The 18,797-nt window shown below is 46.6% G+C and overlaps 1 protein-coding gene and 1 non-coding gene across 3 annotated transcripts in view; both read left to right on the top strand.

The window, feature by feature from the left end:
- Positions 1–3,387: 3,387 nt before the first annotated feature.
- Positions 3,388–18,797, top strand: part of LOC146207262 (uncharacterized) — a 105,126-nt gene continuing 89,716 nt past the window's right edge. The window contains exon 1 of one of the 2 annotated variants that reach the window (XM_084579450.1): positions 3,388–3,541. Coding sequence is in view for 1 of the 2 variants with exons in the window: in XM_084579320.1 (XP_084435446.1) it covers positions 11,357–11,401 (45 nt within the window). In the remaining variant the exon portion in view is untranslated. Of the gene's footprint in view, positions 3,542–11,203; positions 11,402–18,797 lie in introns of those variants that run through there. The other variant, XM_084579320.1, reaches the window with a different exon arrangement.
- Positions 7,276–7,357, top strand: TRNAS-CGA (transfer RNA serine (anticodon CGA)). Its single transcript has one exon. It is a non-coding gene; the product is annotated as a tRNA-Ser (tRNA).

Consider the following 18,797-nt stretch of genomic DNA (forward strand, 5'->3'; position numbering starts at 1 on the left):
CCCATCACGTTCTTTGTCTTCGCGTGCATGAGGTTAAATCCGCTAGCGTGAGCCGATCCACCGCATCGTCACAAACGAGCGAAGATATGCGGCGCCGGACTTGGGTACACAAAAAAATCATATGTTCGGATGGAAATAGCCTGGAGTAAACTTGCAGTTCAACGCTGCTTTCCAGCGACTTGTGCCAAGCAGTATATGACCGAAAGACATGCTATCTTCCACGCTCGTACATAGTACAAACTGAATAGTTTATTGTGCACACTCGATGTATACGCGCATCAGATGCCGATCGCTCCATTTAGGGCAGTGTGTAGACAAGAAGAAAACAGCTAGCGGCTAAATACAGCCCCCACGTGGCTCGCACCCGTGCAGTAGCGCCAAATTAGATTTTCCCTGTAATTACGATCGAAACACGCCGTTGTAATTCATGGTAACGAACCTGTTTGATGCACAGGGCCGGATTATCCAGTTTTCAAAGGGGTCAAATGAACCAGCTCTCCGTTCTCAAGGGCCCCACGATATTTAAAAAAAAAAAAAAAAAAAAAAAAAAGCAGATTTAGAGATTTGGTCCGAAAAATAGTAAAACCGCCTTTCTGATTTCCCATGATTAAAGTTAGAACTTGTGTATTGCAGTGTCGAATGCTTCAAAAGCTGTTCGTTGCATCGTATACGGTTAATTCCAAATCCAGCCTCATATTTTGCCAGTCAAGGTACAAAACTTTCTACTCGGCCAAATACAGGGAAACAAATTCAAAATGATTTTAGCTGGTTCTCACTGGTTTCAGTTAAATTCAATTGGTCACAGCTGGTACTCGACTGTCATTAACTGGTTCCAGGTGTCTACCAGTTGGAAGTCAGCGGGTCCTAGCTGGTACTCAACTGGCATTAACTGGTTCCAGGTTCCTACGAGTTGGTAGTTAGCCGGTCCCAGCTGGTATACTCAACTGGCATTAACTGGTTCCAGATGCCTACCAGTTGGAAGTCCGCGGGTCCTGGTACTCAACTGACATTAACAGGTTCCAGGTGCCCACCAGTTGGAAGTCAGCGGGTCCCATTGGTGGTTGAGGGGAATCAAAAGGCTCTATTCGGCTTTCAGTTGGGAGTCAACTCGTACCAGCTGGTAAACCATGTGATGTGTGTCATCACTGCTGTTGAAGTCAGTTGTGTTTTAATAAACTGAGCATACGCAGTGAAGGCAGTGAAAAAAGCAATAAATTAGAGATTATGACTGTTCACAGCTAGCTGACAGCCACCTCAGTATTTGTCGCTACTGGGAGTGCAGACGCGAGATTCTCAGGCGGGTCAGCGTTTAAGATCTCGTCAAGAAACTTTCCCGGCCAAAGGCTCAAAAACGCTTATAGAAACATAAATACCTTTATTCACTTGCTTAAAGGTGCAATGAAAAATGCATGTTATATGATTACATGCGATTGCGCGCAGGACTCTTTTAATTAATTGCATCATCATTGTCATCGGTACTGTTTTGGTTCGGTTCATGGGGTTTAACGTCTCAAAGCGAATCAGGCTATGAGAGACGCCGTAGTGGAGGACTCCGGAGATCTAGACCACTTGGGGTTATTTAAGGTGCACTGACATCGCACAGCAGACGGACGATTTTCTTTTCGTCTCCATCGAAAAGTGGTCGCCATTGTCAGGAATCGATTTCTCATCCTTGGGTACAGTAGTCGAATGCCCTAACCACAGCACTACCGCGGTGGGGCTGTCATCAGTACTGTCATCGATATAGCCACTATAATCATCAGTATCATCATAATCATCATCGTGTAAATGCGGCGTCATTGTCATCGCTACTATCATAATTATCACTGTCACTTAACTGTAGCGTCATATCAACCTTACTTCATCCTTGCGCTTCATCCTTCATCACGAGCCCGGCGTGGAGTAGTGGTTAGCGGGCTCGGTTGGGGATTGGAGGGAAATTGTTCGATTGCCGGTGGAAGATGCATGTACTCAAGCGAGGATTTCCATGGGGAGCCAGAAAACAGGCATCATTAACGCTGTCCTAAAATACACTTAAAGGTGGAGCTTAAGGGTCCACCTTATTTTCAGTGCCCGCCCTAATTTTTCCAACAGCCATACACGGCGGCGGCGTCTTCTCGATGGAATGAGCTGCGTATGCTATCTCGTAAAATGTAAAGTTGTTCCAAAGTTAAAGCAGACGGTGTGTGACACATGCAAAAGGGCTTCCTTCATGCTTTAAAAGCGGAAATTATGTGCAAAATGTAAATATGTTTTGTAAATGTGGACAATCTGTATAAATGTAAATATATGTTGCACATTATTTGAGCGTCTTGATGATTTAAATTCGTGCCAGTTCAGTAGCGATGTCATTTTCTACAGGCGCCTACATTTCCCGCATTGTGCCAGTGTTTGGAGTAATTAACATTATCTACTGTACTTTATCCAACATATAGAACATATCGCAGTTTCTGTAGAAACACTGCCTTAGTAGAGCTTCAGTTCATCTTGCTGGATGGATTCACAAAACTATTAAATTTGTAGCCTATTTACGGTAAGAATTTTCGAACAGCTTATGAACAAGACCCATCTCTAATCCGTCTGTGCTTATATGAAGCCAACCGATCTGCGCTATCGAATTAGCCAAGAAAAACCCCACTCGAGGAAATCATTTTTCGTGGATTCGCGTTCTGATTTTTGAGGGAGGATGTTAAGTGTCCTATAATTTCCTAGAATCGCCCTGTCTAGATGCCAATCTCTCCGTACACATGTGCTCTGCAGAAAGGTATGGGCTTAGACGACGCTCATAAACAGTCGGCGGATTCTTCGAGTAAATACGGCGTGTGTTCTCTTTAGGAAATGCTAAAACGCGTCAAATTTCAAACTTGACAACATGGGGCTTTTAGTAGGGTAGTGGGAGGCAATCTAGGCGCCTTCTTAATTTATTTTTGAACCGGGTCCTCATCACTGGTAGTCTGCTTGCTCCTGGTGATGCGTCAAACTTTGAAAACCGATGTACACGGGGAACAAGTGCACCGGGTCCGTCCGACACACCTTAATTTTAACCACTGCCATTATTCTATACTAGTTCAGCATGCTTTGCTCCTACGAGCACTTTGCTCATGTTGCTAGTTTGCTTTGGTCTTGCAGGATTACTTCCAAATGAAAACATGAAACTTCGATCAAAAGCAAGGGTGTTGTTCAAGGCTGGCGGGGGTGCCAAATTCCAGCCCGAAATTCCTCCCTTTTGATCCAACTTACCAGCCGGAGGGCATCTCCGCATTGCACCTTTCTAAAGCAAGCTTCACTGCAAAACAGCACTTGTGACCACGTGGCTTAACCCACGTGACCATTGTAGCGTGCGTGGATGCCGGCAGTGGCCACCCAGCGTCGCTGGCGTCGTGCCGACGTAGGCATTTGCGTTCGAGCGAGTTACAACATGGCGACTAGCGCGAAAACGATTTGAACGGTTCTTCAAGTTAACAATGCGGTGCGTGTTTGTGTTGGATACGATGAGCATGTGACGCTCGGATGTACGCCTGCAGCTTCGCGGAAACTGAAGGTATTGTGTTTGCTCCACTCTTCGGCATGCCACGTCTGAGACTTTGTTTGTTTACAGGAAGGTTTTTTTTTTTTTTCTCTAGCCCTTGTGGTCATGCTTATTTCCCGGGGGAGTCGGTACACCCGTGGCGGACGATGTGCTTTTGAGAGTTTGCATTGCGGCGCCTCTTCAAGATCGGAAAGCCTTTCGCGCGTGTTTATATTATGCGCAGTCGTTGCTCGTGCCCCGCTGCCTTCTTCACGGTACGGTGAAACATTTGACGAGGGCGACATAGGAAGTTTTCATCGTTAGCCGGAATCGAAGCGACTGGTAAAACCGGTAAAACATACAGCCTCCGCGGCTCGTCCGCTTGGGTTGCGTGTGCGCGTCCGCTTGAAACATGATCGGCCCTTGGCTGCAAAACATATCTAGCTTGATCGCTGCCTCTGCTATGTTTCATTCCCCTTCAGAGAGGCTGCGCGTCTGCATGTGGTGTAGGTTTGCAACTGCTGTTGTCTATTTTCAAATGCGTCACTGGGACGGGGAGCCTGTGTGCGGCTGTCGGAAACAAAGTTCCGAGAATTTGCGCTGCGTGTACATGGTCGGGTTGGTACGCGTGAGGGAGGATCCCATCTTTGAGGCAGTTGAACGCTTATGGGTAGGACTTTTTCGGCAATCGCACAGAGGTAAATCGTTTTTTGCTCTTTCCACTTGTAGCTTTGGTGGCTTGATCACCATGGGCTCATATATAAATAGTTAGTACATCATCTTGACAAAAACAAACAAACAAACAAACAAAAAAAAACAACACTGGCCTGGAGCGAAACGACGCAGAGTTGAAAAACTCGCGCACACACAACTCTGCGTGTTTCTTGTATCTGCGTCTCCTCGTTCTGCGCTTTTACTAAGTATGCGATTCTTTTTAACTCTAGGATGCCTTGGCAGATGCAATATATGTACTTCTTCTGGTGTTCATATCACCCAAACAAACACAACACACTGTGATTCGGTCGATTGGCATTGTGTTACGTTTGTGTTATTCTCACATACCATCTTGTTGTATATATGGCGTTGAAAACGGGCAGTGTTCATTTTGTAGTTATGCAGCACAATGCAGCCGGTGTAACTGTAGTGGCGATTGGCTTGTTGTCACTAAAAACACATAAATGCGGCGATCGAGTTCGAAAGCAGTTGAAAACAATGAGCCAGTATCGCTTGTGTGTGAATAGTCAGCATGGTCAGCATGCCAAACCATTAACTCCAATAAACGTCTTTTGTGTTGCATTCAAAAATGTAGGTATCATGCCGGGCCCGTTAGTTTTATTATTATTATTTTTTAAAATCTTTTCAGACTCTTGTTCTCTCTGGCATGTGCGTAATTGGTCGTTGTTGGATATATTGTTTACTATTTTTGGTTATGTACCATACTCAGTTGCACATCTATTACTGCTATTGCTGATTCCGAGAGTACTATTTGTGCATAGATATATAGATGGATTTATTGAAAGGAAAGGCAGAGAGGTTGGCCGGAATGATTAAAATCTGGCCTGCATAGCCTTGGTTTGGGCTAGTTGCATGGTAACACTTCTTTTAAAGCATAGCGCGAATAACGACAGGCCTTTCCCGTCTACATCTGTGGCGTCCATGTCTTTATTTGCGCTATACTTTCGAGGAATATACGAGCCTTTTGTTCTCATGTTAGAAAGCGAAATGTGACTGTCACCGTATATGACACCGCCGTTCTTCGTTTATGTCATGGTTCAGATGCGAGCTAGCCTCTCACATTTCTGTCATGATTGTTCAGGCACGCGCCTTCGTTGCAGGGCTTCCTAGTATGAGTCAAACATTTGCAAATGCAGGTGCGCACATTCGCGAGCTCGTTGGAAATTTCTCACTCTTTTCATTTTAAAATTGTGCCCCTCTCTCCCTTTTTTTTTGTTTTCTTTTTGTTTTCCTGTGGCGTGCATTCCTCTTCGATCGTCCCTGTGAGTGTGAGCGTGCGCTTGATGCGTCCAACTTATTGTTAGCTGAACGATTTCTATTTATTTGGACTTATAGTAGCTCCGCAAATTATTATTTTTTACCTTTGGAATAAAATCAGCCGAAACGGCTACAGTACATGAACCATATCGTGGGTTGCGCGTTCTTTAGCAGCGAATAGAATAAAAATTTCTCCGATATCCTGGTTTTATTCACTTGTCACGCGGACGTTACATGTCTTCTAATTCCGAGGGCTATTTATGCGGACCGTGTCGTGACCATGCACTGCCGGAAAAATCTGCGCCAACTAAGCGAGAACACAGACTAAATTTAACGCAAAAACAAGCTCAAAAATATTGGTTGCCGAAAAAAAAAAAAAAAAAAAAAAAAGAAGAAGACATGTTCTCTCACTATGTGGTCCTCGCGCCGCCTAAGTGTATTATCTTGTATCCCTTAGCTAAAATCTTGTCGTTTCGCTGTTCCCGATTCATTTGACGTCCTAGACTCCTGATACATTGTAATTAACTCATAGGTCAGTCAGTCGGTAGCAGGGCATCGCATGCGAACAAATTAGCTGGTATGACACTAAAGAACTAAACTAAAAGTTTGTTCTGTATAGCTACTCCATGCGTGCAATTCGCCAGTTTTTATGAATAAAATGAGTCACGTGGAATAAATGGAGCTACCTGTGAAATGCGGATCTCGGAGTTGATTCATTTATCATAAACCTTTATTCATGAGGATGACCTGAGGCTTAGAGGCCTCATCGGAGTTGCTCGGAGTTGCTCGGAGTTGCTGATCTCGGAGTTGCTGTTGTGCGTCGGAAGCTTGTGAACAAGGAACAGAGATGGCGCCACCAGTGCGCTCGTGATTGAAGATGACGTCACATGCTTGTCGTCAGATGTCACATGATTCAAGCTCCTGAGGGCTGCGGAGTTCTGAAATCGGTGCCGGCATTGCGTCAGGCTTTCTTTTTTTCTTTTTTTTTTTTTTACTATTATTGTTATTTGGTACATGTCTTTAGAACGCCAGCCAGGCGCTCGGGGACATGCCAGTTCCCGCCGACGTAGTGTTGAGAACGGCTTGTACTTCTCTGAACTTGTTGATTGCGCGTGCGCTCGGTACGAAGAGCCGCAGCTTTCGTTACAGCTTCGAAATTTCTTGTTTAATGAATTGGAAGTTATGTTGCTTTCGCGCTTCTAGGCTAGTGAGCATATATACTTTATATCATTTGTCTTCGTCCTCTTCGATTTTGTATCTTCCCCACCTTCACCGTCTGTATACTTTGAAAGAGAAACCGGAGCTGTGCGCGATAAATCTCCCAGCGTTATTTTTGTCTGAAGTCGGCGTTTTACACCCAAAGCCCCTGATTTCACTCCGGCGTGCAGTGTCCGTTATGTAGGGAACCGCGAGGTTGCCGTGTTCTTCCTGGGACTGCTTTTTGCACTCGTGCCCATTTTCTGGTCGCGATCAGCGAAAGCCGAGCTGCCACCACTAGCTGTTAGGTCGCGAGCGCCTCGGCCTCCTAGATGCACTCCATTAAGATCCTAACGCCGCAAATCTCTCTCAAAGACTGAATGCCATCATCAGGCGAGTGATGTGAACCAGGCGTGTTGGTAACTTCACTTGCCAACTTCCTATTTCGCACTCTATGGAGAAGTGGCCGAATACTTTGCTCAGCCAAGTTGCGTACGTAATTGGAAATGGTATTAACTGGGACATTACCGCATCTGACGCATTCACTGCTGCGCTTATTTCGGAATACCAACTGTCTCGCAGTCGTGGCCGAGTGGTTAAGGCGATGGACTCGAAATCCATTGGGGTTTCCCCGCACAGGTTCGAATCCTGTCGGCTGCGGTCTCCTTTTTCTTTGTTCTTTTTTTTTTTTTTTTTCCACAGATTGTGAGTAACGGCAGCTTATTTCCCTTCATCCTGGTTAACTTCGATGCTGATTGCTGTTATGGTTTTCCGTCCAACGTGTCTGTCGCATCGCACTCACTCACTTTTTGTGCTCATGCCAGCGCTTTTGAAGGAGGCGCTGCCTTTGAATTCTTACCTGCTTTTCAAATTCTGATTAAATTTGGTAATGGTTGTATATATATATATATATCAAACCACGACTAGAGCACCACAATCGCGGCGCACAAATGCGCTAGTCACGTGGTATTATTTGTATTTCGCGGGCTTTCTTTTGAGCCCGGAAAAAAAAGATACGCGTGAGACTTTCTTTACCGCAATTAATGGAATGGGGGAATATGGTCAATTGTTTCACTGGAGTTTCCACATACAGCACATGCGTCATCTCCATTGTTAAACTTCTTTTTGTAGCTGCGTGTTCTAAGGCACCCTGATCTAGCTTCAAAAAGTAGGGCACTGCCTCTTGAGTTATCAAAGAAATCTTCCTTCCTGATCTGCCTTTTCCACTTTCGGTATAATTCCACACTCTGTTTCTTTTCCATCGAATTTATCCAATTTTTACCTTCTTTGTTTTTCACCTGTTGCTTAACGCTCTTTATTTCTTCGTCCTTGTGACCAGCATACTTACTGGTTAGTATGTTCTGTTCTGTTTCCTTGGAGGAGTAAAGCCTGGCGGTCGCGCAATCTTGACGCTTTCTTTACGCGACTTCGTTGTCGTGTTCCGCAGCTACTACAGGCTTGGTCTTGCAACCTCTCCTTTGTGCCAATATTGCGCTGAGCCAGAAACAGTAGAACATTTTTTCCCCCTTTTTTGACCGTTGCACATCGCTCAGGAGGCGGTTGTTAGATCTGCCATTGCAGAAACTTAGTTTGCGCCTGTCTTTTGCGGTATTATCTCCCTTGGCTCTTCCATGTTGAGACGTTCAAATTGGAATGTTTGCTCTGACATACAAAATTTCTAGAATAAAAACGTTTTCCATCATAACCGGTTGTTATAACTTCTCGTCCATTATTTTCTATGTTCTCTTTTTGCTGTTCCTAGTTATATTGTCCTTCTATTTTTTTGCTCTCTATTCTCAAAAATTAAAGCTCAGTAAGCCCCGGTACCACTCTCAGTCATCTCTGTCACAGAAACTAAGCTCCTCAAATTTTTGATATCTTTTTTATGCAGTGTGCAATCTACGAATCTGTAATGGTGGTGGTGAAAACGTTTATTGGTTCTTGAGCCTTATGATCATTGCCTATACTAATGGGTCGGCTCGGTATCTCGTAGGATGACCGGGAGCTTGTGGCTCTAAGCGACTTTTAGAGCCCAGCCCAACATATCCTTTTACGCAGCCGGGTCCGAGCTGGACACTGCGATCTCCCATCGCTCTATGTCCGTTAGTTGCCAATTGCAGGGTGGCTGTACCTGTAATATTTGCCATTTTTGTGAGGGCAACAACGACATGTTATCAACAAGGGTGTTCGGCTGCGACATACGCAGCAGTGATTTGTGGTGATCAAGGGAATGTGTGTGAAGTGGCCGATGAAGCTGTGGAGTTTTGCAAAGCCGCGGGAAGGGCAATGAGGTGACCAAGATGTCTAGGCTTTTGGCATGGGCTCTGAATGTTTTGATCGCATGCAGTGGACGGTGACTCCTAGCAAGTGCCGCTTAATCGTTGCCGTGATTCCAAACGAGGAATTCTTAAATTTCAGACTAGTGAATGAGGAGATAATGTTTTCAAGGGCTGCTGAATGTAATATGTACCTTATGGTTGCTAAATCAGTTTCGGTGTTTGGCAATCGTTGTCGAAGATAAAGGCGTCCGAGCAAGAGCTGCACAAGGTCCTGGGACGTCTGTATGATCATCTAGGTGGGAGAATGTAACTTATTTGTTACGACCTGTGTAACTTATTTCATGCGGTGCCCAAAGGAACCCGTAGGATTGTCGAGTTTGTTCCTAAAAAATAAAATGTTACTAGATTTTTAGCGTGACAGCACTATTTCACAGGGTGTACCCGAAAAACTGGAGCCTCCACCTTCGACCTTTGAGGATACCTCTAGAAGCCGCTAGTTGGCAGGTGACATAGTCGGCTACTGATTGGTTGGCGGTTTCTGTGACGTCACGAGACCACATGTCTATTTTATTTATACAAATACCTGCAACACCTCAAGGACATTATTGCAGGGGGGACAATTGAAACAAAACATATGGCTTAAATGAACATGTGACAAAAACTTTAAACAGCTAAGCACAATCGGTAAAAGTAAAAAAGTAACAAAATACGACATATATAAGTCATCTCGACGGCAAACGGTCTTCAGGGCACCGCGGTGCAAAATTCATGAACACAGTAAATGGAAAACGTACGCTATCACATGAAGCGCAGTGCCAACCAAAAGATATGAAGTAAACGGGATTATATGAATCTACAGCAGACTGTGGGACAATAAAGATTGAAACTCTGAACACGTTTTACATTCGCTAATGCTCTTGGGAAGCCTATTCCAGTGTGCAGAAGCATGGGGAAAAAATTAATTACGGTGGACATCAGTTCGACAGCGCATTTCAAGAACTTTCAGCTCGTGATCACATCGTTTAGAGATGAAGTGGGGAGGGAAAATGTACAAGTTCTTATTTATTGCTGTGAGACCAGAGTAAATTCGGAAAAAAAAAAAGTTATAATTTTGCAGTTAATCGTCGGTGTGCTATGTTTTTCAACCAAGGTTTCCTTTAATTAATGCAATGCTGCTACGGAAGTTATAATTACCTGAAACAAATCTTGCAGCGCGGTTTTGGACCCGTTCAAGCTTTTCTGTAAGATTGGTGCTCTGAGTGTCCCATATCGCGCAAGCGTATCGAGTATCGGACGAACATTTGTTAGATAAAGCAGTTCTTTAACCTTCTGGGGGGCTTAAAAAAAAAATTACGTCGAACGAGGTTTAGCATACGAGATGACTCTAAGGTAAAGTATTCAATATGTCGGCTCCATGTTAGATTTTCTGAAAAATAGACCCCGAGATATTTAATATTGGAAATTTTCAAGTAGTCCGTCCAAATTATAATCTGATCTTACAGGAAAGGGTTTACGGGTGAATGACATATGTTGACACTTTGCACTGTTCAAAGACATGCCCCACTTAGTGCGCCAAGCATGAATTTTGTTGAGATAATTAAATGGCAGGCGCTGCGAACTCGGGCTTCGCCATCGCCATGGGAGGCTGATATCGGATAACAGCTTTCAGGGACTCTTGGATCCAGACAGAGAGAGACGTTCGTACGGCTTGTGGATTTGTACCGGTGTCGCTCTGGTCACCTTTAGCTGCATCGCAGTCCTGCTCACGAATGTACCTCTGGCAGGTGACATGGCCGGGTGATCGGCGGTTTCTACGACCTCACCTGCCTCAAAGCTAGTTATCTTTGTGTAGCTACGCTCAGTGGGCTCTAATACTCGAGTGCTTCGCACATCATGATGCCGGCACTTTGCTTCGCCATTACGCACGAAGTTTTTTTTTCTTCCTTACGGCCATGCAGTTCAAATTCCCCGCCACGCCTCAGCCCCTCGGCCAACGGCAAGCAGCGTGGGAAACAGGTGTGACAAGATTCGTGGGACTAGCTTAACGAAACAAAAATAAAAGGAGGAAGAAATGCGCGCATGCCCAACGTGCGCTCGCGCTTCCGTACCGCTGGACCTGTAGCGAGTAGCGTAGCAGACACCGCTCTCCTCTCGCGAAGGTGCCACGTGACTCATATTTTGCATCACGTGACTCCGTCGCTCCGTCGTCATGGCTGCGCCGCATAGCGCCGGCGGCTCTTGTCCGACTCGGCGATGACGTTCGCCGGCGGCGGCCTGAGGCGAAGACGTCGCGCGTATTGTACGAAGAGTGCGCGCATGTGTCGTGGATTGACGTGTGAAGTATGAGTAGTGTTGTTGTTGTGACTGGGCCGCCTCTGTCATGGGTTCGGACCGACTCTACAAGGAGATTTGGAACCGATTTGCTGTGAGTCCCTCAGAGCGCGTGGACGCGGCGCCGCCTCTTCGCGCGCAGTTTTTGACCGGTTTGGGCGCGGAGAAAGTTTTGGAAGGGGCGGGGATCGTCGTAAGGAGCCGGTTTCTCGTCCTCACAGCCGCTGTGTCGGGGACGACGACGTGACCGGCGGTGATCGTTCCTGTCATAGATTCATGTTCTGAGAATATTAGCAAAAAAAGTGTCCCAAAATCTGTTGGCAGTAAGTGGAAACTACGACTTCCATTGGCCGTTCACGTATCGAAGAACTTTTCGCATCAGAACGATTAGGGAATGGCTCGTGCTCATAACTTCGCCAATCGTGATTAGCCCCGCACACGGTAGCACGAGTGCAGTATAGAGCCAATTTCCCCATTCTCCTAGCTTGTGATCAGCTTTGTAGGCTGGGAATTATGTTTGGAAGTTATAGCTGTAGTTAGCGCTTTATTTACACCTCAAAATTGTGAAATCGGGCAGTGTTGACAGCATTCAGAGCTCAGTTCAGTTTGTTTGCGTTGACGTGTCGCTGTGTTGTTTATTCGAATCTGTGTTTTGTGAAATGGCAGTTCGGCTCGGGCCTTGCTCTTTCCTGCGGTCAAAATTTCTAACCCTCTCGAAGCCCACGGATGAACTCAGGTGTGGGCCGTCGACAGCATGATATATGTATTTTTTTTTTTTTTTTGATGTACTCGGTTTCTTTGTTTTGCGGAACACATGAAAGCTTGCTAGGAAGACGAAATTTTACAATTTTCTCCCAAGCACATTTTACTTCTTGAGTTCCCTTTTTGTTTAGTTCCAGAAGATCCATTATAGCTGCGTAGACAGCACCATATCGCGCTCCGCAGGCCGTGAATGCGGCATTCCGCTATGCCAGCTGTACGCAGCCTCCTTTTTGCCGGCTCCGCAGCCGTCGAATTTTCTTTATGCCTCTTCGCGTGCACTATACCGACAGCTGCCCGCTCGCTGGGAACGACTCGGGTAACTACGTGCTCGTCAAATGAACGCGACAGAGTTTCCTCCCCACGCAGCCTAGTTTTCGAGGCATCTCATTCACCGCATCGCGTCGAAACGATAGTGCGATATGAACGGAATGATTCGGTTGCCGAGGCAAGGGTGTGTTCCTACTCGGCCGGATATTTTTTTCTCCGCGCTGCAGCTTCCGTGAGATTCTTTTCATCTCCGGCGAGACTGCATGCATTAATTCGTCTCGAGACGTGGGCCTCGTGCAATTTGTCTGGGGTTGGTTCGAGACGGCGGCAGCCCCATTTCTTTCGGGCATGCGACAGTCACGGAGATGTGGCGTAACACCAGCGGTGTGGTTTCGTTACGGCTCGAGTTTTGTTCTGTCCCGCCGGCAGTGCGAGGTCATGTGCGCGCGTGCTGGGGTGGCCTGCGCGGACGGACAAACGCAGCCAGTGCGCGTTTTCCCATGCTCGTGTTACCGCAATGCACCTTCTAGTTGTTGCTTATGTTGTATTATCTACGAACAACGCTCGTTATATTGCGCACGGTCTCAGTAGAGGACTCGCACCAGCGAGAAATAGTAAATAAATAATAAAGCTAGCCGAAAATGTTGCACAAATGAGAAAGTGCATTGAAGGCCTCAGTAAGAGTATAAGGATCTCGCCTAATCGTATTCGTTATTGTTGAAACTCGCAGGCATCATGTCTTACCATATCTTCATCGACACTCATCGCGAACCATTTCGCCCCCGTCTCCTAACCCGCTGCGTAGGAAAGCAAGCTGAACTCTCAGTCCGCCGTCAGGACAGCTTCTGATGTTCCTTTCCCTAAGATCTACATCCCTCTTACGCTCTTACTTTATGATATCGAGCCATGGTAGTTGGTTTCTGGGGTTCTACGTCCTGAAGCTGCACTTTCGGTGTCAAGATGAAGGGCAGAATTGGCTACGCAGTATGAAAAAACTGAACAATGGTTGGGGGGAGCCTCAGTTTACAAGCCGAGCCGACGCTTCTGTATACAAGGTCTACTGCTTCTTCTAGTCTTCTTCTGCTTTATATTATATAATTCAGTATCTTGTCGAAACGCCTCGGCTTGCGAATTGAGGCTCCCCCTCAACTCTTGTTCAGTTCTTTCATACTTTGGGTATGAGAGACACAGCATAGAAGATTTTCTCCTTCTGATGAGGGACATCCTTGATTGCACGTGGTTTAAATGCCATGAGTTTACGGCGTCGACATTAGCACTTTTGTGATGTCCGATGTGACCTCGACAGAACGCGATGTTTTTCCATTTGGGCGATCAAGAACGTAGAGCTTCGATGAGTATGTGGGCTTTTGTTGGAGTTGTTCTAACGCATATACACGTCCTTCATACAGATGCTTGGTAAGCTTCTCTGTACATTAGAGTCCCGCTTCGAAGACCCTTCATAATGCACTGGCGCCGTTCCTAAGAGGCTGCCCGTTTTTGTTTTTGCTGTTTAGTCCATGCTCCAAAACATTCCGTGGGTAGAGCGAAGGATGCCACTTACAGAAGCGCGCTTTGATGAAACGATGCAGGCGCGTCACTGACACATCCTGAGCGTTGCTCCTCTGTGTTCAACTTTCGCGCTAGGAGTGAATCAAGTGCAGGAGGCCGCGTCGATAACTGGGCGCCAGACGGTGACATCATAGTCTCGGCGCGAACCTCGCGGACAGCGAGAGCAGCTGCAACCGCGGGCTCTTCGTTTCTGTGCTCGCCCTGGTGCTTGCGATATTCAGTTGGGCGTCAAGCGGCGCGTGACGACCGACGAAAACGGATGAACAAAGGGACTATATCATCCGAAGTGACTACAGCGTCCTCTCATCTTGTGTCCCCTTTGGGCGAGGCCTCCTTCCGCCTTGATGGAACCAATTAAATCGCCGCCGCTCCCTTCCCCGTATTGAGTACGCCACGTCGACCGATCCGGTCGGTGCACCCTGCGTGTGTATTCTGTGTGTTTGCGTGCGTGCCTAGTATCGGCTGATTCCGTCGTCGTGCAGTGGAAGCATGGAGCCGCCATGTCACTCGGCCGATTCGCGATCACGGGCCAGTTGTCGTGCACAGGCTGTTCTGCTCTCAGCCAGTAAATCCAATCACGTACCGCACTTTACTCGCGTACATGTTCGTGAATTCCTCCCCTAATTAGCCGCAGCAATTTCAGCCTTCGCCAATGTTGCACGGGTTCCTCTCTCTGACGGGCCGCTTAATGGGCGTGGTTACACTCATTGTGCCGTGCTGGTTGTTGTTATTCGACCGTCGTGCTTGGTGGGCCGTTGCGCCATCCGCCGTGGGTTGCATGCATGGTCGAGGCAGGCGGACGAGCTCTGCCTTCCCTTCTACCTCGGTCGCGCGGTTGTTTCGGGCGCTGTTCCCGTCGCTCACACGGAGTAGTTGGCTGGCGATATAATTCAAACCGTTTATTCGGCCGTATCGAGTGGTAGTGCAGGAGAAGAGATCCACCTAGTCCGTAGACGGGTACATTTCTCGACACCGTAACCTCTGAATGCCTGCGACACGTACTGAACTTTCCGACAAAATAGATTTCCAACGCTCAGCTCGTCTGTGTGGTTCCCTTGGTCCTTTCCTCATTTTGCGCTGTTATTCCATTCATAAATTAATTGCTACTAACTCGACGAACTGTCCATCCTAATACAGTTACTACAGTCCGCGGCAAGCCTGACATCATAACCAAAAAGAAAAGAAGTATTATATCGCTCGCAACAAATGCGTGTGTCGCGAGATCGCTGCCTGTAGGTCTAGGCAGCTGCGCTCGTTTACTGCTGCAGCAGCAAGCATCGACAGCTGCTCGCCAAAACCTGGCAACTTGAAACGCCAACACCGACCTGACAACGAGATTTCCTCACAGAACAGGGCGCCCTGTATGTGGTATCTGCTCTGCCTGACCGCATACTGTTACCGTAGAGAGAGAGAGAGACTTTTATCTAAGACAATAATTTGCTAGAGCTGGGTGGTCGGTGACCCTACTTCAGGACTCCGCTGGCGGCAGCTGGCTTGCGGACTACCTGGATAATCCAGGTTTGCTGGTCCAGGTTTTCGCTGGTCAGGGTCGTCTCCCACTGCTCGTGTGTCGGGCGCAGTACCCAACTTCTTATCCGATTTGACCTAGCATTCTCAAAAAGCATACGGCAGAGCTTGGGGCTTGCTCCGTATCAAGGATGGTAACCTGGGTATTTTTTGGGGAGGTCTAATTTTATTTAATATATGAAGATTAAGAAATGTGTGTGTCTGCATCAGAGGTGGGCAACCTCATGAGGTTTCGACCTCATGAGGTCGACCTCAACCTCAAAATGACCTCAACCTCACGGAGTGAGGTGAGGTTGAGGTGAGGTCGGCGATAGCTCAAAATATTTTGAGTGAGGTCACGAAATTGGACCTCAACCTCACGCATGAGTTTGAGGTTGAGTGAGGTCGTAATTGTGTGAGGTCGAAATTGTGAGGTCCAGGTTTTTTGCTGTTGTCGCGGCTTACTTCGAAGAGCGCCCCTTTTGACGCGGAGTTCGAGCGTACTGCCGCGGTGTGCCCGTCGACTCTTGGTGTTCGGTTACCCCCCGTTCGGACGGCCGGATGCCGTAGCCCCTGCCCAGGCTTCCCTCTGGTCTTGTTGGAAAATGCTTTTTTTCTTTTTTTTTTTTTTACGACACGAACTCCTCGTGCCCCCCGCACGCCACCCCCGTTTTCTCTGACTTGTTTGCGCCGATGCTTGCCGCCGGCTCAAACACTCGGGAGCGCGCAAAGCACATAACTCACTCTGACCCGCGATGCTTTTGTCGGATGCCGCAAACAAACAAGCAAACTAAAAAGCGAAGCAAATTGTCTTTTGCGCAGACGGCACAAAGCAGAACTGTTTGTAGTGTGCATGCCCGTTCCCAGGCGCTGACGTCACGGCTGCTGCTTTACATTCGGTGAAGGATCCCGCTGTACATTAGACGGAACCTTAACAGAAAATGGTGCAGCGAAATTGCATGGGATGAAGGTGCTAGCGTTTCTTACATAACTAATATAGCGGTAAGACATGCAAGAGGATGAGACGGACGGCACAGCTTATAAGACGCAACTGGTATACAGGAAAAAAGCCTGCGCATGTTAACCATTTGCCTAGGTAGAAGAGGCAAAAAAATTATATGGGGCTTGTATACAGTAAAGCCCAATGAAAACAAAAATCTTTTTGCTCCGCTAAGGCCCTTTGTTTCTCTCTCAAATTCTCGTGAAACCAAGCAATGCAGGAGGAAGGTTGATGGTAAGAGATTCTTAACTCCAGAATATCAGGTCTATCTTGAAATCTCTTTAGGCGCAGGAAAAAAAAGAGAAAAGCGTTCTCCTACATGTTTTTATAAGTTAAAAACTATTGAGATGTTTTCTGACTCAACATTTTGGTGTCTAGACAGACGAATTAGTGTGGCAAACTGAGCGTGTCTCTTTTGTGCTGCCGTCTGCTCGAGACGGACAAATCAATCGGATGAAAATTTGTGTGGTCAGATATCGGAGTAATATATTCAGACATTCGTTTTTTCTTTAAAAATCCATTGAAATATATGTGAATGAAACCAATTACATGCTAGCACTGAGGAATGCAGTACTAAGTCGATGTCTCAAGCCTTCTATACACTCTGGGAAGCGCAGTTCTCTTCTTTTTTTAGTGTGCGAATTTCGTATACTTTCGTCAACATAGTATTTCTTTATATATATTTTCTTGTATGACATTTACGTTCGTGTACTGGCGAACAGAGAACAGGCTTCTTCCCTCACATTTAGCTCCTTCTTTGGCATCTTTCCAGAGGCCCATAGCACAACCCTCCTTTCCACTTACCGGAGCGGTCATTTAGTTTCTCTTTTTATTTTTTTATTTTTTTGCAATTATTGCAAAGCGCGATGTAGTCTCTGAAAACGAAGCTGACACATTCGCGGCTGCCTTTGGTGTGTATTGGTGACAGTTCGGCATTCACTGCATGAGCAAAACCTAGAGCCTAGAGACGGACGGCGAAGGGAGGAACGCGTGCACAGCAAAGAGCGCGGTCCCTCCAGGCTGCTTGATCGCCTCCTTTCTGTTGTTCTTGCCTTTATTTTACGTTTATGTGCTGTAACTACACGACACTAATGGGGAAACGGTTTCTCTGGATGCACGTGTAGTGCATGCGACGAAGCAGCTTCGAAGACACCACCGTGTAATCTATTAGTTCAGTCTTTAAAGGAAAACAAGTGAATAACACAAAGAAGCTCGTCTCAAACTTGTTGGAGAAATGGTATCCAGTATACTTTTCGGATGTACAAGTATTTTTATCGTTTGTTCGTTTTTTTTTTTTTTTTTTTTAGGGGGGCGGGGGGAGAGTCGTACATTGTGGTCCGGCGAAATTTGACTGCAAAGTGGTTCACGTTTAACCCTCTTTCCTAGCAGTTCCGAACCCTGTAATTTTTTAATGTGAGCATGGTGTTCGAAGAAGCAATTTCGCCAATTCTTGCAATACGCCACGGGATCACAGAATTATAGACAAACACCTAGGAGTGACCGGTTGGGACCTCGTAACATCCACAGCCTTCCTCTGAAATTTTCTGAAGGTACATTTGTTTACTCATCGTTGGCCGAGTTTTGTGATTATTTGGTGTGTTGCTGTCTTTCCTCTTTTGTTTGTTTTCTTGGGGATATAGTCATCACGACAGATCGTTTCATGAGTAGGTTTTATGGAAAATTCGTGCCCCGTTAGTATGGACGACCCGAATTATGAACAGTTTTTCTGGGGACGAAATGTTTTCAATGTATTTATGCCTCGTTAATGTAAAAACTCGCTGTTTGAACAATGGACAGGGGAAGAATGCATAGAGCCCACTTGGGCCCATGTATTTTTGTCTCGTTAATATGGACATCGTTCGAAAAAAGCAGTGGAGTCCGAACGCAAGTTAAAGAAGGGCGCGCATGCCGGGAACCTATGCGACAGCCGATGCGGCCGGATGCCTGAACGAGTCCTGTGGAGTTGGAAAGAACCAAAGCGGGCGTGTGGTCGTTTTAGGAAGGGGAGGGACGCAAGAGCGGAAAGGAACGTACACAGAAAACCGAGGGTCAGCTAAGTAAGAAAGACCCTGAATGAAGGGAACCGAGAGATTTCTGGGTGCAGCGGCAGCGCCGCAACGAGAGGCCGCAGTCGGGAAAACAGCAACATGTGGTCGCAATAAATTCTGCTGAACGTGAACAGAGAGGCCGGTAAAAGCGTGGGAAGGAAATAATAGGAAGAAAGACAAGCGCCAAAAAGTGGGGGTGGGAACTGAAGTTTTTCTTTCCCAAAACACAAAGTGTGTTCCATGAAGCCGTTAACACTTTTCGGTCAGAGTTAAAACACACTCACGAAGTAGAGCGACAAAAGAAAGGCGGCGAGCACGCAACCAGGACCGGGCGTCCC

The sequence above is a fragment of the Amblyomma maculatum genome, chromosome 1, assembly GCF_055883805.1.
Source record: "Amblyomma maculatum isolate TAMU_Amacu chromosome 1, ASM5588380v1, whole genome shotgun sequence".
Classification (NCBI taxonomy): Eukaryota; Metazoa; Arthropoda; class Arachnida; order Ixodida; family Ixodidae; genus Amblyomma; species Amblyomma maculatum.